The sequence below is a fragment of the Ammospiza caudacuta genome, chromosome 5, assembly GCF_027887145.1.
Source record: "Ammospiza caudacuta isolate bAmmCau1 chromosome 5, bAmmCau1.pri, whole genome shotgun sequence".
NCBI lineage: Eukaryota > Metazoa > Chordata > Aves > Passeriformes > Passerellidae > Ammospiza > Ammospiza caudacuta.
Genome location: NC_080597.1, coordinates 65,929,459 through 65,954,753, shown reverse-complemented (window position 1 = coordinate 65,954,753; position 25,295 = coordinate 65,929,459). Strand labels below are relative to the sequence as shown.

At 39.4% G+C, this 25,295-nt stretch overlaps 2 protein-coding genes across 2 annotated transcripts in view; both read right to left on the bottom strand.

The window, feature by feature from the left end:
- Positions 1-25,295, bottom strand: part of PHTF2 (putative homeodomain transcription factor 2) — a 96,791-nt gene that overhangs the window by 70,277 nt on the left and 1,219 nt on the right. The window lies entirely within an intron of this gene.
- Positions 1,853-25,295, bottom strand: part of RSBN1L (round spermatid basic protein 1 like) — a 46,539-nt gene continuing 23,096 nt past the window's right edge. Inside the window, exons 4-8 of the mRNA XM_058805346.1 lie at positions 14,022-14,159; positions 13,679-13,821; positions 11,984-12,151; positions 7,273-7,381; positions 1,853-7,193 (exon numbers count right to left, since the gene is read on the bottom strand). Of these exons, the coding sequence (XP_058661329.1) occupies positions 6,540-7,193; positions 7,273-7,381; positions 11,984-12,151; positions 13,679-13,821; positions 14,022-14,159 (1,212 nt within the window). The 3' untranslated portion in view covers positions 1,853-6,539. The remainder of the gene's footprint in view (positions 7,194-7,272; positions 7,382-11,983; positions 12,152-13,678; positions 13,822-14,021; positions 14,160-25,295) is intronic.

Genomic DNA, 25,295 nt, shown 5'->3' with positions numbered 1-25,295 from the left:
ACAAGTGAAAAGCAAATTTGCTGAAGGTGGCAGGAAAAGGAGAGCTCCATGCTGAGATGACTCACACTGATTTGTGATAAAAAAGGCACAAGGATGTCTCAGCTCCCTGCAGCAGCTGATGGGGGGCAAAGGAGAGAACCTGCCTTTCAGGAGCTTGGTTTTAAACTGCAATTCAAAAGCTTGTTGAAACCAAATGGAAGTATTTCTGTGCACTGATGATATATATTGGACTTGGAGAGATACATTTCACATAATTTCTCTCTTTCCATCATTTATACAGGTTTGAACACTTCAGCATGCACTGCAGGTGAGTATCTGCTTTTGTCTGATAACAAAAATCATTAACACACGTGTGAAAGGTCATGAAACTGAAATTTGCAATTGCCAATTCTTACTGCTTTTCTTGATTTGTCACCATTTTAGAACAGTATCCAGTTTTGTGTTCTTTTTATACTTGAAAAATGCAGTTCTGTGACATGTGCATGCCCACCTGTAACAAAGTTTAACCTGAAGGCTCTGAGAACACGTGCAGACACACACAAAATGCACTGCCAGGCACAGAGGGCAATAACAAAGCCTGAACTAGCTCAGGACAGGGGTACACAACCATTTGAGAGATGCATTATCAGTCTTATTTCCTGATACATCTGTAACACAGTACAGAAGCAAAATGCTTGCCTAACCTAATGAAAATTTTCACATTTCCACAGTGTAGAAAGTTGGGTGACACAAAGTGGAATTGAAAGTGAAAATTATGAAACTCCCAGAAACTCAGAATTTTAACATCAGGTGTTCCCTATTTTAACATCAATATAATTTTGGGAAAAAAACCCCAAAACATAGCTTTTCAGTCAAAAAGCTCCTGAATAATTGCATGCTTAGAAATAAATTGTTTGAATTTACTAGCATGGAAAACGGCACTATCATGTAACACATTATGCTTTTTAATTAGGATTGCAGTAAAAACAACTGTGCTGAGTTGTGAAAAGAACATTTGCACCTTTTCACTGTAACTTTACTGGTTTTTAAGGTTTTGATGGAGTTAATCTCCCATAAGAGCCCTGCAGACCTGAATGGGCCTGGGTATCAACTTGCTGCTGAAAAGCATCAGGCTTTGAGAACTTAGGGAATCTCTGCAGCTGGACCTAGAGTACTGTTCAATAGAAATTCTGCATTTTTTACTTGGATTTTATTGAAGTGGGATAAAGAACAGGAAAATCTGCTATTCAGTGATGCCATTCCATCTGATCTGCCTTTCCTAACAAAACCAACATGCCAAGGAGACAAATATAAGAAAACTCTCCCCATGTGCAGAACAACAGCCTAAGAGCAAGAAAAAGGAAAGCAATGAGAATGTGAGCTTAGTTCATCCACCTTAATTTTTATCTCAGTGTTCCTTCTGAAGTTCATGAAAAAATCACCGCTTAAAGATGTTTTTTAGTCTAAAAATTCCATTTCTGTGATTAATTAAAACACTCAGTTGCTTCAGCTCACACTGGCAAGTACCTGGGTGTTACTCTTGCATGCTAAGAATAAAGATTTTAGCAGCCTTGACTTATGTTACACAGTCTCCCACACACAGGTCTAATTCTCAAGATTTTCATCTCCAGACACCAGGACCAGCTTTCTCTGCTCACTGCCCCACTTTGGCTCAACACAAGCAGCTGAGAAAGCTCCCATAAAAAGCACAGTCCTTAGAGCACAGGCCTGAGCTGCACCCAACATGGCACCATCATTCCATGGATGGCAAATTCAATGAGAAAACATAGTATCAAAATAGCTATTGAAAAATCAAACTTGATAAAAATAGAAGTTTAAACTGCTGTTTTAATCAATGTTTGTATCAGGTACACCAAATATTAAAGGACTATTCAGGACTAACGCCCTCATCAGTAGGTTCATCTATCAGCATGACCAGAACAAGAGAAGATCAATGTTTAGCTGGCACTCAAGTACAGCATCAAAGCAGAGATCATATCAGCATCAAAGCACAGAGAAAAACAGTGGTTAGAATATAATACACTAAATTTGGAATGTCAGTATCCCTGATGATTCTAACAGAAACAGCAACCTAAATATTGTGAAGTTAATCACTGCTTCTGAACAGAACACAAAATAACTTGCATTTTTAAGAAAAATGAAATGAGTGACTGATGGGAATCAGTTCCCCAAATATTCCCACATATGCTGCAAATTCAGTGGGATCTGCACAAAATATCAGTAAGTTCTATACAATTTTAAAGTGCATTTCATCTGTTTAAGAAAGTAATAAAATATCAGCTGAAGACAGTGACTCATAATCAAACCAAACATTCTTGACAGTCATTCACAGCAAAGCACAAAGCAGTGAAAATTTGTTTTTTCCATTTCCAGCTTGGATACATCCTGCTAAGGTACAGGCACTGTGCTGCCTAAACACAAGGCTCTCTACACACCTGACCACTACAAGAAAATAAATAAAATGACACTTGAGAAGCTTGAGGAGTTCTTTGATCTCTTGATCAGAATCAGTACAGCTTTCAGCCTAGCAGTGACACGTGGCAGTGTGCTATCTCACAACAGTTCATTCTGCCAATGAACAAGGAGAAATCATGGATTTATTTTGGTCAATTCAGCATCTTATTCACATGCAGATATTAGAAAACAGTCATTTTGATAAATGAACACCAGTCTTGTGTTTCTTGGAAGACTTACTCAATTTTCCAAATCTGTGGTGTTTGGATTGCTTTCACAGCATTCTACCATTTCAGATTTCCATTTCCTACATCTTTTGCAATTCCAACTTATTTACTGTGCACATGTATATCCACTTAAAAATCAACTTTATTTATCACCAAGGAATTCTTTCACAGATGAAGAATTAAATCATCACCCTCTAAAATAATACTTTATTTCTAATACTAGATAGAGTTAATATTTCAGTTAAAGTAGTATTGAAATATTCACTATAGTAACAAGGAAGGGAAAATCTGCATGCCAGCAGTACCTGTAATGAAAATTCTTTCAGAGTCAATTTTCAGGCATTTGGAGGGCTGGGAGTGACACAACACTGAGTAACACTTGTATGTAACACATGAAGTCAGTTGCCAGTGAAATGCAAAAGATCCAATAATAAGAAAAGAAAAAAAAAAAAGATAGCTACCCCCCTTGAAAGCTTTTTTAGCAACTGTAACAATGCAATTCTTTGCTACCCAAAAAATATGTACCAGGATCTAGGAAAACATCTAATTTGCTGCACATCATGTTATTAACTGGAACACCACTGCACGTGCAGGGAGATGGGAACAGCACCAATGGCCTCTGGCAGCTCTCTCCAACCTGCACAAGAACAAGGGCCAAGAGAGACAACTAAAACACTGGAGATTTCAGCCAAAATAACAAAGGTTTCTATATCACCAGAATCCAGAGAAGGGGGAAAAGCAATAAGCAAGGACTAATTGCAGTACAGCAGAACACATGAAAGATTTATTGCTGAAGCAAAAGTCTGAAGATGAAGTTGTATGCAGCAGGAATAAAGGCTACAGCATAGGACTGAAGCAAGGCCTTTGTCAAATTTGGGAGGTGACATTCTCAGAAAAAGTACTCCCCTCTCAGAGGACAACCTCATTAAAATGAACATACCACAGGGAGAGGACACTTCTTTCAAATCTTTTCTTTAAAAAGCAAGTAAAAACTAAACATTAATGCAGCCAGACAGCCGAGACTGCAGACATCTGTAAGTGCAAAGGGAGGTCTGGCAGCCATTGAAAATCCCAATATGGTTCAAATTCTGTCTGCAAGGAATTCTGCCTGAAGTGGGAACCTAGTCTGTCTCAAAAAACCAAAAGAATATTTAAAAACTGCAAAAAAGCTGCCACTTTAAAACATCTCTTAAAATTCTGAAAGTGGTAAGAACAAAATGGGTTGAATATGTGGGCACTTCAGAAGCAAAATCTCAGGACTAAGATACCTGAGCAGAAGTTCAAGACCACATCAGCCAAGACCACTGAGCAGGTCTCCAAAAGGAAACAAAGTTTGCTCATCATTTTCAAAGATTTATTATTTCTGTCTGAACAAGGCCTATGCTGCAGAACGTTGGCAGCTGTCTGGGGGATGTGTGTCCACACTTCACTAAAATCTGACAGGTTACCAAAAACGACTTGAATGAACCCAAATGAAGGGTCTGTGCGTGACCAGCACACCGGTAAGATTCGTTATTCTGAGTCAACTAAATAGCTGTGGGAGTTTGTTTAGTGTGGGTTTTCTTTTAAAAAGCAGTATCTGGGAAGAAGACTCTTTGGCTAAAGCTGGAGCCCTCATCTACCCCAGCTGCAGAGCTGAGTGCTTGGTGCTGCTGCTCTCCCATGGGCAGCACAGAGCACAGGAATGGCCAAGTAACTGTGCTTGGATGTTCATGAAGCCAGAGATTACAGGTGGAAGCATTATTTCCAGAAAATCCAGAAAACAATAAAGGGAGCTGAGGCCCCGTTCCTGCTATAAGGAAGGCTCACATTCTTACATGAACAAATTATTTTTTTCAGATCAGAATCTGCTAGAGCAATAAAATACCACATCACACATGGATCATTTGCTCACAGCAAAGGGGAAAGAAAGATCCCTGAGGCTGGAAAACTGGTAGTAATCTCTTAGCCAGCATTAAAGAACACAGTAGTAAGACTTAAGTATGCATTAGCCACATCCAAGAGACTCACATTTCTATTGCTTCTCTAATACATATTTATGGCTGTGTAGGAGTAATGTTTAGCAATTCAAATATTGATTTATAATTTCTTGACAGACATATTTTGGAGTAAACCAATCAGGGCACTTATGTAATAAATAGCTGATTTTAGTGCCACCTGTGAGTATGCAGTAATATTTTAAATTTTAAACAACCTATAAGGAAAAAAAACATTTACAACAGAAGGACCTCAGGTAGTTGAGCTGGACATTGCCTGAAAATCACATTTTTCTATTGCTACAAATGAAGCCAAAGTGACCACTAATTGCATCAAAGTTTATAATCTGGGTACTTAAGGATGTACAACTTCCAAAAATGTTATACAGAAAATTCCTAACAAAAATCAGAGATACAGAGGGCTTGGGAAATAATAGGCCTTGGATGTGAAATTTTACATATTTAGCTGAAGGACAGGCTGTAGGGCAGTTCACTGCTGTGTGCAGCTATCCAAGAGACACAGATCATTTGGCTGTGTTGGAACTACACAGGAGTACAATACACAGAATAAATAGGTTCATGACAGAGTTACCAGGTCAGATGCTAGCTAGCCTTGAAATTCTTTTCCCTCAGAACACAACCTAAAGAATCCAAGTGCTCCATAGATAGGGAAAGAGAACAGTTAACTTGGACACTGCTGTTATTTCCTTAATGAAACACCTCTTGCTTCCAAACTGTGACTTATGAGGAGCCTTCCCAATACACATGTTGGCAACACAGCCTCTTTACTACTGCCTGGCACTGTCAGCACAGGGACAATTCAAATCCAGTATGTCTCTGTGAATTACAGGTCACTGCCAAAGTTGAGGCCTTTTTAGCTTGGTAAGTAATGACTTAAAAATTCTTTTAATTGCAGTCAGATAACAGATCTGAAGGAGTGGTTGCTTTTTTGGGTTGTTTTGTGGGTTTGTTGATTTTTTGGTTGGTTTTTGTTTTGTTTCTTTTTAATGGGAAGTGGAACTGTCTGAAGTGTGCCCTGAGCTGGGCCAAGAGGCAAAGCCCAGGAGAGAGTTTGCTCTCTTGCACCTGCTCATCTAGAGAGATGCAGGCAGGCACTGGCAGCACTCCTGGAGCCCACTGTGTGTCCAAGTGCCCTCCAAACAGCCAGTCTGACTCCTTGTTCCTCATGAGCATCTGACAGCAGGAGTTTGGGGAGTGCCTGAAATAAGGAACTGTGTGAAGGGAGGACTGATTCTGCCTTCTGACTAATCTGCATTTACAGAGATGCCTCAGCTCTACCTCAGTTTGCTACAGCTCCTCACCCTCAAGGCATAAGGGCATCCTATGCATTAGTGGCAGGTAGAAACATAACCACTAAGAGAGGCAGTTGAACTGAATTATTTTTTGCAGACCCAAAAATAAAACCAATCTGTTATTATGAACCTTTATTAAGCGGCTCACATTTCAGTATAAATCACACTAAAAAGATTCTTAAAAAAGATATTTACACTACAGTGCTGACACATTTAAAATGAAAAAATTGGTATAAATAAGCTCTATGGAAAAGCCTGGAATTGTCAAAAAGAATTCTGGCTCATCTTACAAAAAATATATATGTTAAATGTCAGCTCTACTCTAAAACCTACAACTCAAAATTATTTAAAGACTTCTTTATGTTAAACCTGCAGTGTTTACAGTGCATCTGGCCCTAAGTGCTTTGATACTTCACAGTTATGGACAGGCACTGAGGAATGTTACAAAGCTACATAACTATTTTCTGTAACAGATGCGAAGACAAGTCACAAACTTGCCTCACAATTTATGATCTTTACATTATTACATCATTAAGTTTAAAAAGGAATTTAAAACCATATATACAAATTTAGCACAAAAAATCATCCTCTCTTTGTCCATGCAATTTTGGATATGATGAGCTAGGCTGCCTTGTATCATCTGGATGTACGTGACTTCCAGAGCACAACTTGCCTTGTAAGTCCTTGTTGCCGGTTTCAAATTTAGAATCCATTTCCAACTTTAGTGATGTCAACTCAGCGTGACCCAGCCTAGCCTGAACATTCTGTCCCCCGATGTCATTGGGTGCCACTGTCTTTTCAGCAACATCAACATTCATGGGCTCTTCTTTTACTCTGAGGGATGCAAGAGGTTCATGTTTTATGGGCACAAACTCCTGCTGCAGGTACTTGGTCTGCAGAGCACCTGCAAATTTGGGGTCTTCGGAGGTATCTTTGCTCATGGTGCAAACTCTGTCAGTCTGAAGTCCAACAACCGAAGACTCGGGGTCTGCAGAGGTCCCTGCTTCAACAGGATTTGTGTTTTGAGAGAGTTCTTCCTCTGAATGATAGAGCTTGAGCCGGATGTGCCAAGCCAAACTACACACAGCTGAAACTGTTTTGAACTGGTGCACGACATTCCTCGGGATGAAATAAATGTCATTATCGAATAACTGGATCCTGGCATAGCGAATGCCTTCCCTTCGCAGCTGATTAAGCTTTGCATCATCAACCCACTGGACACACTGTCGGGAAAAGGTGGGCAAAGGTGAAAACTCTGACAGCACTCAGAGGCCACTGACCATCAGTTCTCAGTGTGCTTACCTGTGAGAGTGGAGGCTCATGCAAATCTAACTGCATTCGCTGAACTACCTCCAAGAAGTCCTCAGCATGAAAACAAATTACATCTTTGGTTATACGAGGCTGCTCACACCTACACAAGAGTAACAAGTGCACAGTCAGTGGCTGAAACTACCATGCTGCAGAAAGTAACAAAAAGTCCGCAAGCAAGGATAAAGCAAATTTTTAACTTAAAAAAACGCAACAACTCTACCATAATCAACAATAAAAAAAAGTTGATCAGAACAGTTAATTCTAAAACACAACTCATTAAACTGGTTAAACAAATTAACTAAAATTTCTTTATAAGTGGAAGTAAAGGCAGCAATAAAAGGCCAACAAAACGCACTATTTTCCATTTCTATTTTTAACTGGCCTCTTGGTTGCCTACATGCTAAAAGACAGCTGTCCCAGATACACTGGGCTTACTCTGTCAGCACCAGCACCCATCAGGTACCTGAGCACAGAGCAGTCTGACTGGGAGCCCTGTGGCAACCCCTGCTCAGCACCTCAGCCTCCAACACCTTGCCCAGAGTTGGGAGTAAAAGCTGAACCTACATTAAGCTGCCAAAATGCCAGGAATCAGTCAATACTGGCATCCTCCACAAAACATCCCTTAAAAATACATCCTAATTATGCTCACCAGAGAGAGCTACACAAGAGCAAAGTCTGAATAAGGCTTTGTCTCCATATTCAAATTGTTAGGAGAAACATCTCTAGTGCCAAAGCATCTCTCCCAAAGAAATACACACCATTAATACAGCTCCTCTGGAGACAACAACTAGAATCAGCTCACAAGAGGAAAAGGCATCTACAATCCTTATAAATTCCTGATCTAAAGGCCAAACTCTGTTCCTCACTGAAAACATGTAAAAAATAAAAGCTCCACATACTTACTTTAGAGGGATGTTTGCATTTTAGAAAGACTTTTTAAATTTAATGTGATTATATGAAGATTTCATTTATAAAGGATAAAGCTCACCTTGGAGCAGTTTTGCAAGGCCAGTTTCTCAGCCAGAGAGAACCTGGTTGGAACTTTTGTCCTTCCCCCTCTGTAGCCCCTGGGCTGACAGGAATGCAGCAGCTCCTCAGTGGGCACAGGCTGCACAGATGGGAGCAGGGATCAGAAGGCAGCGCTGCCCTCCTGCAGCAGGGCTGGTGCCTCCTCCCTGCAGTGCACCCCTGACCCTGCCTCCACCCTCCAAGCATGGGGTACAAGTCAGACACAGGGGCTGGGGAGCAGCTGATGCAGCAGAGCTGAAACATTTTCTTCTGAAATATTTCAGAATCCAATAGATGTTCAAGAGCCCTTTTTTAAAAGCAAGATGAGCACCTATTTTTATATAAAGATATATATGTGTCCTGTTATTACTGTTCTAGGAAGCAGGCAATGGTGTACAGCTCATTCAGGCTTTTTAAACATAGGAGACATGTTTATTTTATTTAGGTCATGGCCTCAATAAAGCAAAAAAATAACCAGTCTGAGGCTATTTCCAGGAGAAAAAAAAAATCCCAGATCAACTACTGAAAGTATGCTAGGGAGACTCTTCAGACCACATATTTTACTTATTAAAGATTAACATGTGTCTCTGTATTTTGATCCATATACTGCTGATTTAAACACTGAAAGCAAAAAGCTTCAGAAACACTTCTAACCAGTGGTGTTAAAAATATTAACTACATTCATCTACCTTTCATAATGCAGGCATTTATTTTTAAAATATGAATTTGCATTTGGAGTCCCAATATTTGTAAATGAAGTTAAGACTTAAAATAATTTTGCACACTTAGAGAACTTCAATCCAAACTGATGTGTTCTCCCAGCAGTGTCTATTCTGGTTTATGCATTGTCATTCCTACTCTCAGTCCATATGGATCTGTCCAAGAGCATGAGGGATCACCAGCTCTGTGCTGCAATTTTGTCACAGAACACAATATTCCTTTTGCAAGCAATTGAGAAAAAATACTATCAGATAATTTTGAATTCTGCATTTGCAGATTTTATCTTTAACACAAATCTGACATGATATTTTGCAAAACCTTCATTTTAGGTATCACGTATCTCCCCCCAAGCAGAACTACAGCACAGATGTTCAGTTAATGTCCAAAAGGACACTAAAGGAAAACAAACCATAAGATAACTTCAGAAAAATCTATTTAAGCCTAGTAGAGAGAACTGCTAGAACTGGTTTTGGCAGTATTTTTTCACCTTAACCTCATTCTTCAAAAGGACTGGATTCCTTTTGCTGTGACTTTTCAAAACAGATTCAAAACTAGAGGTTTCACCACTAATATTCCTGGCCTAATGCATAAAGACTGGCAATATATAAAAAATTCCTATGATCATACAGAGAAGCTCAACTTCAGTCTCTAGAACACAAACCTGAAAGCTGTTTGCTGAAGCACAGGTTTCATTTTGCCAACAACAATGCCAAAAAGTGCCTTTTGCTGTCCCTATAAAAACCCACCCAAATTTCCCACATAAAAATTTTATTTTAATTTCCATAATTAAAATTTCACTGGCACTTCACAAGTTCTAAAGCTCATTGGGTATCACCAATGAAAATGGCATTAAATAATCAGCATGATCAAACCTGCATTTATCCAATTATAGTTCAATCCTTAAAATGTTTGCTAGCAATAGTCACAGTTGTTCTGTAAATTGCAAATACTCAAAAACTGAGCAATTTTACAAAATACCTCAAATCAAGATCCTGTCACAATTGAGAAAGGACAAATATTTTTTTTTCTTCTTCAAAATAAAATGTTTAGTTTCAATGTCTGTTCTCTAGCACCATAATCTGCTTTTTGCCTTTCAATTGTTCTGTTCCTGTCTGTTCTTAAAGACAACATTTATCCCACCTAGCATTAACATTCATCCCTATCAACTAGGAAATAAATCCTACTTGCTTTAAATCTACAGCAACTTATAAAGCTTTTTTTTGCCCACTCAATCCATTTTTATGGATTTAGTTCAGGCAGCCCAGGAATTGTTTTATTTTCTCCTCACAGAAAGCATTATTTTTATGTACATTATCTCATCACTGAAACGTGCATTTTTACTGCCATGGTGCCTTAATCACCCCAGAACCTCTTCAACTTTTCAGATTTGTTCAACTACTCAAACAGATTAGAAAAAAGAAACAAAACAAAACTGAGCAAAAATCAAAACTAGATTTTTCAAAACTTGTCATTCATGTTGTTTCCTTTAAAATAAATCCACCCACAGATTGTAAATTACAGCAAAACTAATACCTGAAATAATTTCAATGTGCTACATTAATCCATGATGTTTCATTTTCATAAGCCCTGATTAGTTCTCCTCATGTAAGTACAAGTGGCTTTTCAAAATTACATAAAAGTGGAAAGGGAAGGCAGGAATTATAATTTAGGCCAAATCAAGCCTGAAATACATAACTTTTGTGTTGCTTGTGTTGTATATTTTATTCCTCTCCATATATCAGTTACAAATTTTTTATTCTGAATTAAAAGATACATTCAGTCTTTACACTGAAATAAAATACTGATATTTCTTTTTTATTCCTCAAACTGAAGGACTTTCAAGTATGCTACAAAGCTATAGGATGAGAATGGGAAGTTCCCAGACACTTAATCTCCACAGACATCCAAGTTCAGAGGGTGGGGTTTTGTTTGGTTTCTTTACTTCCTTTGCAAGTCCCTCTCTCAAGTGTGCAAAGTGGAATTTGAAACACTCAGATCTACACAGTTATCTCAGCTCTTGCCCTGCTACTACTGCTCAGTCTTAGCTCACCACAGCACAGTCAGAGCAAGCAGGAAGCTGAAGGCTCCCACTGTCATCAACCTGAAGAGGAAGGAAACTGAAAACCTCAGAGCCCCAGAGACAAACACAGTATCATCTGAACAATCCACTTCTTCCCCAATGACAATTATTCTACTTTCTGTGTCAATGAACTCATTCACTGTAACACAAATTCACATCATTTTATCCACAGGGAATTCGCTTTTCTAATTTCTAGACAGACATAAAGAAAAGGTATTTATAGTGTTTACATATGCAAAGGCAACCTCCAAAACTAAGATCATTCTTCAAAACTAAGGTCATTCCTCACGGTCTGAAGATGTTGAAAAATGCCTCTTCAATGTGGACCAGGAAGCCCATATGGTCATGGGCTTTTTATTTAGTTCACATGTAAACAAGCTTCAAACGAGGCACATTTCACTTCCTGAATCTCACACAGCAATTCACACCAAATATATCACCCAACTTCCAACAGGATTTTTCCTAGGTGAGCTTCCATAAGTAAATCAAGGTTGTAACAACCATGACTTGGGAAGCAAAAGCATAAGATCTCTGTGTATCTCCAGACAAAGAACTGCCAGAAGGTCTCTCCATGTGCACCTCTGCTGCAGTAGCAGCTCAGTCTCTATGCACCACTTGAAGCAAAATGAAGTGAGAGGTCTTTTTACCTCAGTAACAGCAACTCAATTATAGCAATTGAGCTGTCACTGCCAGGAACCTTTCTGGTTTCAACCACATAGCAAAGCCACATGCAATTAAAGAGAGCAGACAAACACCTAATGCTCAGCCAGCACCAACGAAGTCGTCACTGAATCGTTAATCCTAGATTAACCTATTCCACACTCCTTTCCAACTACAAATGGCAATTCAGGCAAACATTTTCCAGTCACCTAGGTGAAGGCAATCAACACCTACCACTCCCCACAGTGCACAGCCTTCAACACCCCCACAGCAGCCGTGGTCTGTCGCTCAAAGCCTTGTCCTATGTGATCCGCATGGGCTCGCGTCCGGTCCTCAAAGAGCATCTCACGGGGCTCACTGGTTCGAGGTAGGTACTGCAAGTTTTTGATTTCATTGGTAGTTCTGCATAAGAAAAACAGTAACAGTGATATCGAAATTTCTATGAATTATCTAATTCCCATCATAGCCAATAGGACTGGTCATCTACAAAAAAAAATTTTTTCCTTATTTTAAATGGACCTTTTTTATAATTTAGTTTGTGTCCATGTCACTGGGCACTGTTGAAATAAGTCCTTTTTACAACTTCCTGTGAAGTGCCTAAACACATTGATACGATCCCACTGAGCATTCTTTTCTCAAGAGTAAATCCCAGTTCTCCCAGGCCACCAGACATATTCCAGCATGGCCATGTCTGTCTTAGCCTGGTGAGCCCAGAACTGGGCAGATACTGCAGATGTGTCTCACCAGGGATGAGCAGAGGGGAAGAACCCTGTCCCTCCATCTGCTGTGCTGCTTGTGCTTGAAATGGCAACTTCCCAGGATGAAGGTGACACTGACTGGCCTGCAGTTCCCCAGGTTCTGCTTCCTACCCTTCTAAATGATTGGAGTGGCATTTGCTTTCCTCCAGTCCTCAGGAACTTTTGCCAATTGCCATAACCTTTCACAGACAGTGGCCTTGAAGTGATACTGGCCAGGTCCCACTGCCCCTGTGGGATATGACCCATCCCAGTAGGTCCCACAGGCTTGTGTCTGTCTAATCTGCATGTCTAGGAAGTTTCTTAATCTGATTTTCCTCCACTGAAGGCAAGTAGCCCCTGCTCCAGACACTGTCTCCATGACAGAGCATTTCCTGAAAGTAAATCTCACTAGAAAAGACAAGTGCAAAAAATGCGCTCAGCCTTTTCTGTGTCCTTTGTTCCCAGGCCCTTTGCCTCATTCAGCAATACCTTCCACTTTCCTAGTCTTTCTTCTACTGTCCATATGCTGTGGGAGTCCCTGCTGCCCTTCACATCTCTTGCCAAATTCAGCTCCAGGTGGTGTTTGGCTTTAACTGCATCCCTTCGTGGTTGGACAATGTCTCTATACTCCTTCTGAGGCACCTGCCCCTGCTCCCACATCTCACACACTCCCTTTTTGTGTTCCCATTTTGAAAAGAACTCCCACGACAATTCCTTATGACATACAACACTCAAGTTCTGCAGAGGCTGTCCCTACTCTTCAGCTGGTCCTTATACCCAATGCCACAGCAAATCTTAAAGATTCCACTTAATGTTGGAGTTGTTACCTTTGAGGAGAGAGAAAAGCCTTTGTCCCCAGAGGTCACAACCATCTACTCACATGTAACAACAGGGGTATCAATTGCAGTCTCGTGGCATGTATCAGTAATTGCATGTGTGTACACATTTTCCTGAAGTTTTCACCTTACTACAGCTCCAAAAATGACCAGCACCTTAGTTGGCCAGACAGTAAAAATTAAAACAAAAGTTCCAGATTCTTACATTACAAAACAACAAAACTGATTTGGAGATGGCGATTTACACTAATTTATATTAAAATATAATATCAAACAGTAAAAGGTTTGGGATAAAATGAATTTGTAAAGAAAACACTACTAACCAGACATTTACCAAGAAAAATAATTCAGCTTACCTCTTCCTTTTGAAAGGTGACTTTGGCATGTCAGCCACAGGGATCATCTGCTCTCCTGGCCGTACCCACATTATGGGACCATCATCACTGTCCTTACGACTCTCTAATTTTAAACTAGAAAGTGTTCCCCATGGCAGTGTACACTAATGGAAATACAAGCCACAATTTTCAAGTGAGTTACTTTAAAAAACTTGTTAAAAGCAGCCTTTATCTCTCACAATGAAAGCACTTATTAGAACACTCAATTATCTAAACAAGTATCACATACTCTCACTTTATTATTATAACAGCACCACAGAGCATGGTGTCCCCCTTCTCCCAGCCCATTCCCTTCTGCTCTTACTTTTAAGAAGGGTGATTCTTCCAACATATCAAGGAATTCAGGGAAGTAATCCCCCACTTCCTCATCAACTGCTCCAACCAGGCTGATCTGTCTCATTGGGCCAGCTCTATACGTACCATGAGAGTATGTTCTTTTTACCTACAAGTAGAATATGACAACACAAGTTATACCGAGTCCTCTACTGTGCACAATCCACATTCCATGAGCACCTGTAAACTCTATGCTTATCCTTTCTGAGATAAAAAGATTTTAGTCCTTCAGTCTCCAGTGTATTTAAGATTATTATGAAGTCAATTGCTACAGACAAAGATAGATCTTATTAAATATCCACAACAATTTGTATTTTAACACCTGAAGGGTAAACTGGAGTAACTATTTATTGCCTTTCAAGAAGATAACACTCCAAACCAGTAACTCTAAAAAGTTATCAATGTATATTATGCTCAGTGACTAGTCAATAAGGATTCTTACCTGGATTACTCAAGTCTAGCTGAATTTCTACCTTTTCTCTTGCAACAGGCAGAACTCTGAGTTACAAGTAATTTAACTCTAAACATTTCCTCTGCTGCTCATCCTCTCCAGTACTGCCTCTTTGTGAGCACATTAACCAGAGCAAATTAGTGAACACAAGGCCCATAAAGAGTGTGTACAAAAAGTGAAGCAATGATCATCACTCCTTCATTTTTGTTGTGCTAGCACATCTTGTGCTCCCTTCAGACTTTAACAGCTGTAGCATTCACCTCTCATGAGAAATCTACTGTGAAATTTGAACAGAAACACATCGTGTTTTAAGGTTTTTTCAACAATCTGATCTGTTGTGTTAGATCACCTAAGTACTCAGGCATGAGATTGATGAGGATCACGTCCACTTTAGGCTTCTGATTTCCTATTTAACAGGCTGAAGGATGCTGGCATTATGAGATGAAATATGAAGAGCTCAGGATGGAGGAAAGAGCAGAGGGATTACTGCACACACCAAGTAAGGCTCCTCTACGACACCTCTAGACATTCTGCATCCAAAGCAAAAAAAGTAAAAAAAGGCAAGGAAAAGTTAATGAAACACTGCTTAGCTATGGTCCTCACCCAAACAGACCATGAACATCCCTAGCAGTTATGGTAGTGCAGAGGAGAATTCACAGCAGTTCCTGAAAATAAACCATGGAACAACACTGTGCCCTTCTGAGACACTCAACTAATGTAAGCAGATCTTTCCAGAAATGCAGAACCAAACACTGTTCCCATCATCCCAGTCATCTGTTTCCTCCCAGCAAACAGATTCTAAAAGTAGGATTTTACAAAATGTCTTAGCTAATGCTACAGCAAGCCATCACAGACACACTGAAAAGAACAGTCCAGTAATATTCCCCCATTCCTCAAATCCTTAGTCATACATTTCCTGCAGGGATTTTTTTTCCTTGGTTTTTTTGTTTGTTTTGGGGTTTTTTGGTTGGGTTTTTTGGGTTTTTTTTTGGTTTTTTTGTTTTTTTTTTTTTTTTTTTTTGTTTTTTTTTTTTTTTTGCAGAGACAGCTGGTGATTTTGCGATAAAATACCACAAAACATTCCTTTCTGCTGAATTTGCATCAGCTCAGTCCTCAGCTACATCTGTACTGGCACAAGGCATCAGGAGCTTGTACAACTGCAGCAATGAGCAAGGAAGAACCTTAAAATCACTTTCTGAAGCTGCAGACACCCACAAATCTGTGACACTTTATTAAAATGCCTAACATGCAAAAGGATGTTTCTTCCACTGACATAAGTAGCTTAGTATTCCACCACTCCAGTCCAAGATATTGGGATGCTGTTTCCATCTACATCCCTGATTAAAGAGAACCATTTTTCTGCCTTCTCCATGCTTCTTTATGCTACCCCTCTGTCATGTAACAAGTGATAAGACAAGAGAAAGTGGCCTGAAGTTGTGTCAAGGGAAGTTTAGATTAGATATTAAAAACATTTCTTCACCAAAACATTTCTCAAGCACTGGAATAAACTCCCCAGGGAAATGCTGAGTCACCATCCCTGGAGGCATTTAAAAGATGTGGAATTTGAGGATAGGGTTTAGTGATGGATTTGGCAGGACTGGGTTAACACCTGGATTCTTAAAAAGGTCTTATAGGTCTTTTTCATCCTAAATAATTTTATGATTCATACAGAATATGATAAAGTGGTTGTGAAACTGCTCCAAGTGAAAACTCTAAAAATTCTCCTAAAAATACCAAGTTAAAGCTCGGAAAAGCTGTGAAGCTTCCAGCTGGATCAACCCACCCATCTGGCTTATATACCACTAGGTGCTGGTAAAGAAAGCTAAAGTCAGCAAGTATTTAGCTGCAGCATAATGCTTGCATTAAGGAGGATCAATTAGGAAATTTTTCATTTGTTCCCAAAAAAACCCCCATACCACTGAAAGTTCAAACTGAAAAATGAGAACAGCTTTTTCAAGCACTGTTTGTCCAAGCCCTTTAACCCCCTGGTTCCCAACCAACCACCCTCCCTTGGTCACAAGGCAGTACAATCGCTTCTCAAGATCCAGCTCAGGTGAAGAAATCCAACATGAATGCCTAAATAATGTCAAAGTTACAAATGATGAGTGGTTTATTCTGGCACCATATTCAGAACCACATCATTGCAAATACAGAATGAAATGTCTGAGTGATTGTGAACTCTGTAGTGGCTTAACCCCAGGCAGCAGATACTGATCTTACACCCCCTGCTCACTCACCTCCCACTGTTGTGAGACATGGGAGAGAACAGGAAAAGCAAGGAAATGTATGGGGCCAGTTAAACAGAGTTTATTCAGTGAAGACAAAACTGAGGAAGAAAAACCACCAAGTGGTGTTCTCCACCACTCACCAACTCCCACAAGCAGACTGATGCCCAGCAGTCCCAAGCAACAGGCACCTTCCAGTGAAGCCATCAGTGCCCTCAGGTTTTTTTGATGTCCTACAGCACAGAATGTCCTCACAGTCACTTGGGACCAGCTGTCCCAACCATGTCCCCTCCAGCTTCTTGTCCACCCCAGCCTACTCACCAGGGGGGTCCTGGAAGCCTTGACACTCTGCCAGTGATGCTCAGCAATAGCCAAAACACCAATGTGTTACCAACAGTCACAAACCCAAAACACAGTCCACAAAGAAAATTAACCCGTCCAGACCCAGTATAAGCAGGAAAAAAAAACTATGTTGGTGATCAAAGGGCAAGATTTGCTCTCTTTTCCCTTCTTTCCTGAGAGCATTAGGTCCTCTGAAGATGGACAGGGAGCAAGCCTAGGGAACTGATCTGAATTTAACCCAGGACTTACCTAAAAAATTTCTCTGTTTTATAAAATAAAAATAAAGACACATGTCATAAATACTAATGCCTGGCCAGAAAGGAGAGAGTTTGAAAGATGAAGCAGCTTTGGGCAAGTGAAAAACAACTCCTATCTCATGTGTTCCACGATGCTACGTGTTAGGTGGTAGCATCCTAAACTCCAGTCTTAGAGAAGAGGGTCATGCTTGAACTGTATTACTTTAGATTAGGCTGAAGGCTTAGAAAAGCATGAATAACAAGGTCTGGTCATTCCTAGTGAGGAGCTAATTTTCACTCACTCCCAACTTAGACTGCTACTAAGTAACAGTGTGAAAACAACAAAATGCCATTGATGTTTGGCCAATGACAAACCTAAATTAATCCATTTTAACTGTAGCAGACTACATTAAAAAAAAAACAAAATAAACAGCCAAAGTAAAATTGAAATAAGAAAACCATAAGGAAAATTAGAATCAATAACTAGACAACCAAGATACTGACTTAAATAAAGACAACAACCAAATAAATATAACCTATGGCATATTAGATAACAGCAACGTTTTCCCTTCCTATTACTGTCAGTATCCTTTGGCTGTTTTGTTCACAGGAAGCAAAACAGATTGCTCTGTGTATTTCTAAACTCACAAAAACAATATTGATGTACTAAAACCAGTACTTATCAAATTCCATATTAAATTATGCACTGACTACTAATAGAGTACTACACATATTAAGTATTTTATATATATACACACCTTCTATAAAACCATCTTCCCAGATACAATTTCACAGCTTACAGTGTGACTAGGTTTTTAGAACTTTACAGACTTGCTCAAAACTGGAACAATTTAAATCCATAATAAAAGGAGAAATCAAGGACATGCTGCTCTTCCAGCATGTGGTCAGGAATGAACACACACAAACCACCAAATACAAGCATTATAATACCATGGACAGGTAAAAGAGATAAAAACAAAATGATAAATATGACATCCTAACTTCTTTCTTCCCATGTAGCTTACATTTGAAGTATGTCACCCTAAAAACACACAAAAGGAGACTGTGTCATTCTCTTGCACCACAGTACTGGAAAATTGTCACAGTAAAAGCACCACTGAATCCACAATTAGTAAAACTTGAGAATTATCTGCTTCTGTGACTCGCACGGCCTCAACTGATTTTTTAATGCAATAGCAAATGTTGTGACAGAAATGTCTTGGTGTCTGACAAGAATGTGAAGTCTAAATGCAAAAATACATATATATATATACATATATATATACATACCAAAAATACATTTCAGTAATATCATTCTACAAGTGGAAACATTTTAGACACTATATGTTAAAGATTCTGTGTTTGAATAATTCACAAAGTGGAGGGAACAACGCAGAGAAACCATGCATGTCAAGAGAGGAATTTCAAAAATGTAAACTGGGGCACATAACAACTGAATTCCTATTTTTAATATAGTAGGGTGTAGGTTGTTGTGGGGTTTAGGTAGAGGAGGTTTTTTCCTTATTTGAAACTTCATTTTCCTAGGATTTTAAGGTTTAAATTTATTTCAATTTTTCACCTTTAAAACCAAAAAAAGGCTGAGAAAAGTCTTCAGAGAAAAAAAAAATAACCAACAACAAACAAAATTATCCAGCAACTGAACTCAATTTTAAGAAATCCATGAAGTCCCACCAAAGACCAACAACAAAACCAAAAAACATAACACCACCTAAGAACATGCAAGGGCATTGAGGGTTTTGCTACAGAAGTGCACAAGCAATGCACTTACACACTGGTATCTCAGAACAGAAAAATCTCATTTCAGAGTCAGGGTTCATCTCAAATGCTGCAGCCATGAAGAGGTCATTGCCACTCCTGCTAACTTGGTGCATTTCAGTGAAGTGCTCAAGAGGTTTTCTGTTCCTTGCCAATTTATTTCAAATCCTTAAATGCCTCCTTATACTTCCAGTTTCAAATGGGAGTTAACACTGAACAAATATTCATCAAAATTGCTCTGATTTTACAAATGCTCCTTAATCTGTTTGGCTGCTTTCTACTATTAAACCACATGTACTTCACTTCATACTCCTTCCTTCAACTTTTTTCCCTTTTTTTAGGTCAGGGTTTTGGTATCAGAATGGGATGTCTTGACAGTTCTGGCATTACTCAGTTGTCATTCATAACCTAAATTCAACAACTAGTTTTTCCCAATTGGAAGTTTCTGGAAACACAGTCTCAAGATTTGATCAGCTTAAAAGCAAGAACCAGATTCTATTGAAAACAAAGTTCTGCTGAAAACTACTAAAACACAACTGAAAAGACATAGTTCCAATATAAAAGAATTCTCTCTAGAACTCAGGAATATAATATATGGAAATAAATACTGCACAAATCTTTAATGATAAGGAAATGAAGCACTAAACAATGAGATTTTCTTTTAAAAATACTTTCAGCAATTCCCCTCAAATACCAAAGGAACTAATGATTTCAAGCAAGATGTCACAAATTATTAAAGAGCTAAACAGTAAAAACCTCTCTGTAAAAGAAATGTTAAAGATCTAAACAAGGAGAACAGCAAGGAGAAGATATTAGAAGAGGCTAAAAGGGAAGGGGAATGACAAGCTCTGCATCCAGAACCCAAAAAAGTGAGGACAACCCCTCACAAAGCCACACCACAAACATGAACTATCATTACTATCACAGGTCTTCCTCTAAAATACTTATTCATTAATATTTGACTATTCAGTGTCCATCACAGCTAACATAGCAACACGAATTTATTCCAAACTGGGAACAAAATCAACGAAAATTGTTTCTCTGAAGATGCAATTGCCTGTTATTATGGAACAGTCCCACAGTCATCCTTGAGCTAACTTTGACACGTTTCAACAATGTAATTTGCCAACTCAGTAATGAAACCAATCCCTCAAGAGTATTTAAGAAGTTCTGCTGGATTAATGAACCAAACTGAACTCAGCAGTTCAAGAAGCACCACATCTTGGCACTAGAACATGCAATTCGGAGGAAAGAAGGAATGAGGACATTTTCTTTTGGCAGAAAATCTTTCGATGGGCTCTGGCCATTTGTCAAATTGCACACTGCACAGTTAGAGTGACCTTTCCTAAAGTGAACAGGCTGAATGATGTGCATCCTCTCATACCTACAGCACAAAGGCACCAAGGTAAAAAAAGACAAAGCTTTAATAAATCAATGAGAACTGCAAGCTGTGTGGTGTGGCTGACAGGAGGAAGGAAGTGATGCCTTCCAGAGCTGGAAAAATGGGCCCTGTGAACCTCATGAAGTTCAGCAAGGCCAAGCGCAAGGCCCTGCATGTGGGCTGGGACAATCCCAAGCACAAACAGAGAGTCAACTGAGAGCAGCCCTGGGCAGAAAGACTGAGAGGTGCTGCTGGATGAGAGGCTGAACATGACGCAGCAAGGTGCACTCACAGCCCAGAATGCCAAATGTACCCTGGGCTGCCACCCCAGCAGTGTGGGCAGCAGGACAGGGAGGGCATTCTGCCCCTCTGCTCTGCCCTGCTGAGACCCCACCTGCAGAGCTACAGCCAGCCTGGGGCTTTCAGCACAGGATGAACATCAACCTGTGGGAGCAAAACCAGAGGAAGGCCATGAAGATGATGAGAGGGCTGAAGCACCTCTCCTATGAAGACAGGCTCTTCACAGACAGACTGGAGTTGTTCAGCCTGGGGAAGAGGCTCCAGGGAGATCTTAGAGCAACCTTCAAGTACCTAAAGGGGACTGCAAGAGAGCTGGAGAGGGACAGTGTGCAAAGGCATGTAGTGACAGAGCAAGGTGGAATGGCTTCAGACTGGAAGAGGGCAAGTTGAGCTGTTACAAAGGATTTCTTTGCTGTGAGGGTGCTGAGGCACTGGAACAGGCTGCCCAGCAAAGCGATGGATGGCCCATCCCTGGAAGTGTTCAAGGCCAGGCTAGATGGAGCTCTCAGCAACCTGGTCTAGTGGAAGGTGTCCTGTCCCTGCTCATGGCAGCTCACTGGAACTTGGCTGACAGCAGTCCTTGGGGTCCCCCCCAAAGCAAACCACTCCATGATTCTAATTCAAAACCACAAAACAAGTTCTTCACATCTGGAAGACAGTAGCACATCATCTTAAAGAAACAGGTGTCAACAGAAGACAGAGGAGCTAGAGACTATTTAGCCTAATTCCAATTTACAGAAAAATTCACTTAGCTGGATAATTGATACAACTATCAACTACCTAGAAAATAAGACAGTAAGAACTAATAAACACGGTCATGTAAAAAAAAATTGAAAACAATCAAATCAAACTAACCTTTGTTACTATGGCTGGATAGGCTTGTTCAGAGGACCAGTAGACATCTTAACATTTGACATTTCCACTATATTCTACAAACTGCTATAGAAACATGGTCTAATAAGAGCAAACTGTGGGCAGTTTAGTCAGTGCTCACATAACTATCTCATTTTGAGGCAGGCAGCAAGGATCCTTCCTTTGAAGGCTGTCTATCCTCATAAAACCCACAGGCATTGCAACACTGCAAATCACAGGAAAGGATCAAAATTAACAGGGCTTGAAACTGGAGAGGGGGTCTGAATGCAAAGGATATAATTCAGTTTAAACAAAAGCAAGAACTACACTCACATACATATTTAATGAACTGTGTGAACCTGAAAGGGGGAGCAACTCAATTAGCAGAAGCTGCTGCTACAGCAGATCACAAACTGCTCTGAAAAAGGAAAAAATAGACATAGGAGCAAGAATTTGCAAGACACTTGCAGCAATCTTCTCATAGTCTTTGACAACACACCAGGCAGACACTGTCCATTCTTAGTATCATATATTAAGAAAAAAATATGGATGACTGAATTGAACATAAGGGGAGATCACTAAGTGTAATAATGGTATAACATGCAATCACAGACTGAAATAACTCAAATTACTTGATCTAGGGAGAGGGGAAAAAGAAGCTATTAAGCAATCTTCAAATATAGAGAAAGCTGAATGAAATAGATAAATTGTTTGCCTTCTCCACTAAAGATCAGAATAAAAGGATAAGAGGTCAAACAAGAAAAAAATTACTTTACAAAGGATTTCTTTGTAAAGAGTGAAATCACCTTGAGATCTCCCACAAACATCAGACAAGAACTTGTCAAATACAGCTTTCAAACAGTCCACCTTGTTTGGCAGCAGAGGAACTGTCTGCTACTGTGCAGCATTTTACTTCATCTGTACTAAGAAGTTGCCTCTGATGCAATACAGTAAAATCAATGCACTCAGCATTGTTAAACATCAACTGTGAGCTTTGGGGCTTCAGCACAGCAAGAAAAACTTACACTTGCCCAGCACCAGGAAAAAATTAAAAGTGCAAAATATTAACATTTGTCTCAACAGCACTAAACAGCTTAAGTGAAGTGATGTAAGCTGCAAGTAGGTGGCAAAAGCTGATTATTTACGTTCTTTAAAATCCTCCTAAGAGCCTGAGGAGATCCATGGCTATCGGGTAACTGAGGCAGCTGCTGCCATCTACACAAAACAGAGCCCAGGCAAGATGGAGCTACAAGACAAATTTTCACCACCTGAAGGACTGACTTTGTGGCTACAAGGATATCCAATCTAATTCCATTTTGCCCAGTTACAGTGACTGTATGACTAAGCCTTGCAGTCAGTTCAGAAAGAGCTGTTACATTAATGCAAAAAAATTTTAAGGAGTACTCAGGCATAGGCCCAAGCTGGATGATGGAAAAGCTCCCCATTTCCTCTCCCTGAAAAATTTAAAAGCCAATTCTCATTAGAAAGAGCCAGTTCCAAATTCCTCTCTGCTGCAAATATTCTCACAAATCTGTGTCCCTTATCTTCTAACAAGTAAAATTACATTACTCCTATCTGACACAGGTGTATTGGGAAGCAAGCTGAAAGGAGTTAGTTCTCAACTCTACAACTGAAAACTAAGTAAATTACTTGAGAGATGCAGACTTTCCAGGCAAACTTAGGAGGACCCCAATTTGACCTCAGCAACAGAATTTACTGTGCAATCTGATTCTTGTCACAGAATTTGATGACTCAGAAATATGCAGTACTTAAAACCAAAAAATCACAAACCCACATCTGTCACAAAACAGGAGGTGGAAAATTGAGTAGTAACAAAAGGATTAACTTGAAAAACAAAAATTGATAAAACACTCTATAACACTTTGCATTTCAGGCTTAGCTCAACCTTCATTCTCCTTTTTATAATATTTTTCTTGATCTTTTAAATACTTACATTTGTCAGATTGATTACATGTGCTACATGTAATCCGAGAAACCACCAAAGAACCTCTTGTACCCAAGTGAGCTTCATTTCAATGTTTTAGTTAAAATTACCAAAGGAATACTCAAGTTTCTTAAAGCTGATGAAGTCCAAGACACATATTCAAAGCAGATTTGATAAAATCAACCTTCTGCTTAGAAAACAAATCCTTTCTCAACTAAGGCTGTACAACAGCTGCTAGACATTGCTCAGGCTGCCCAGGACAAGGAACACCACAGCACAAAGCTGGGGAAATTTAGGAACAGAAAACCAAATATACTTAAAGTTTCATCAAAATATACTGCAATAAGATATTAGAATCCCTTTAAAAGATTCACAAAGAACTTAGTGAGACAGGGTAAAGTTCTCAGTCTGCACAAAATGTAACATTCCAAAAAGGAGAATACAAAGCTAACAAAACATTTTAACTGTGGCAGACCACATTAAAAAAACCAAAACAAACAACCAAAGTAAAACAGAAATAAGAAAACCATAAGGAAAATTAGAATCAATAACTAGGCAACCAAGATACTGACTTAAACATTCCAGGAAACAAGAATGCTGCACAGAAGACAGAGTCTGCTGTTTGCCTGTACACATTATTTATACACCCTCTACTCCTTAGTTAGCAAAAATACAAGGAGCCAAGCCTTTTCTGTCAGGCAACCAAACTGAGAAGTGATAAAATGCCATGAAAACTAAGGCAAAAAATGAGGGAACACAAAGGAAAAGAAGATACCAGAACTAAACCTCCAGCCAAGTAAAATACAGCTTAGACCATGGAGCTGACCAGCAGAATGCTGCAATAACAGTTCAGCTTCTTTCATCTACCACAGCCTCTCTGTTCCTCCTTCACTTACACAAAAATGGGGATTAGGATTTCAACCCCAAAGAACACAGGGCTGGTTTAACTAGACAGTGTTACCACTGTAATAACAATTTAATCTATCATTCTAGTAAAATAATTCTATGATAATTCACAACAATAAAATCTGGGCTTTTATTAACTAATTCTTTAGGGCGGGCACTAGCACACAGCTATGCTGTGTTAATGCAACCCAAGAGAACCAGCTGGATTTAAGGAACATCCTTGTAAGGACAGATCCAGCTTTTCTTATCTAAACTGGCCAAAGAGCAGCTCTGGAGAGCTGCCCATTATGTGTTCAACGATTTTTATTATCAGTGTTTCAGTTTACATACTCAAGAAAAACAGTGACTGAAGTTCACAGCATATTCATATTCCATGCAGCCAGCACTGCAAATGTTCTCTTGCAGCAACATTTTAGTTCTGCATATCCTTGTAGACAACACACACCTGAAATCTGTCAATACATGGAAGCGTTCTATGCAAATGTCTATGCAGCCAAAGGGAAAAAATAGGCACGGTTTTCAGATGACAGGGTAACTTACACTTGAACTCTAATAATCTCAAAAGTGAAGATTAAATATTTTAAAGCTGATCCATACAACATCTAAGTTCACAAACATGGGAGTTAAAAGGGTAATTGTGAGATAAAGTTGATGTAAATAACAGGACTGAGTTTCTGCATAAATTGTTTCATAGTCACTGTAGGGGCTTTTTGCAATAACCTCATCACCAAGGTGAAAATCAAACCGACTTTTTTTTCCTGAAAACCAGTGCTACAAATTATTTCTGTGCCACAGAAATATATTTTCTACAGCAAGTTAATAAACATCAGA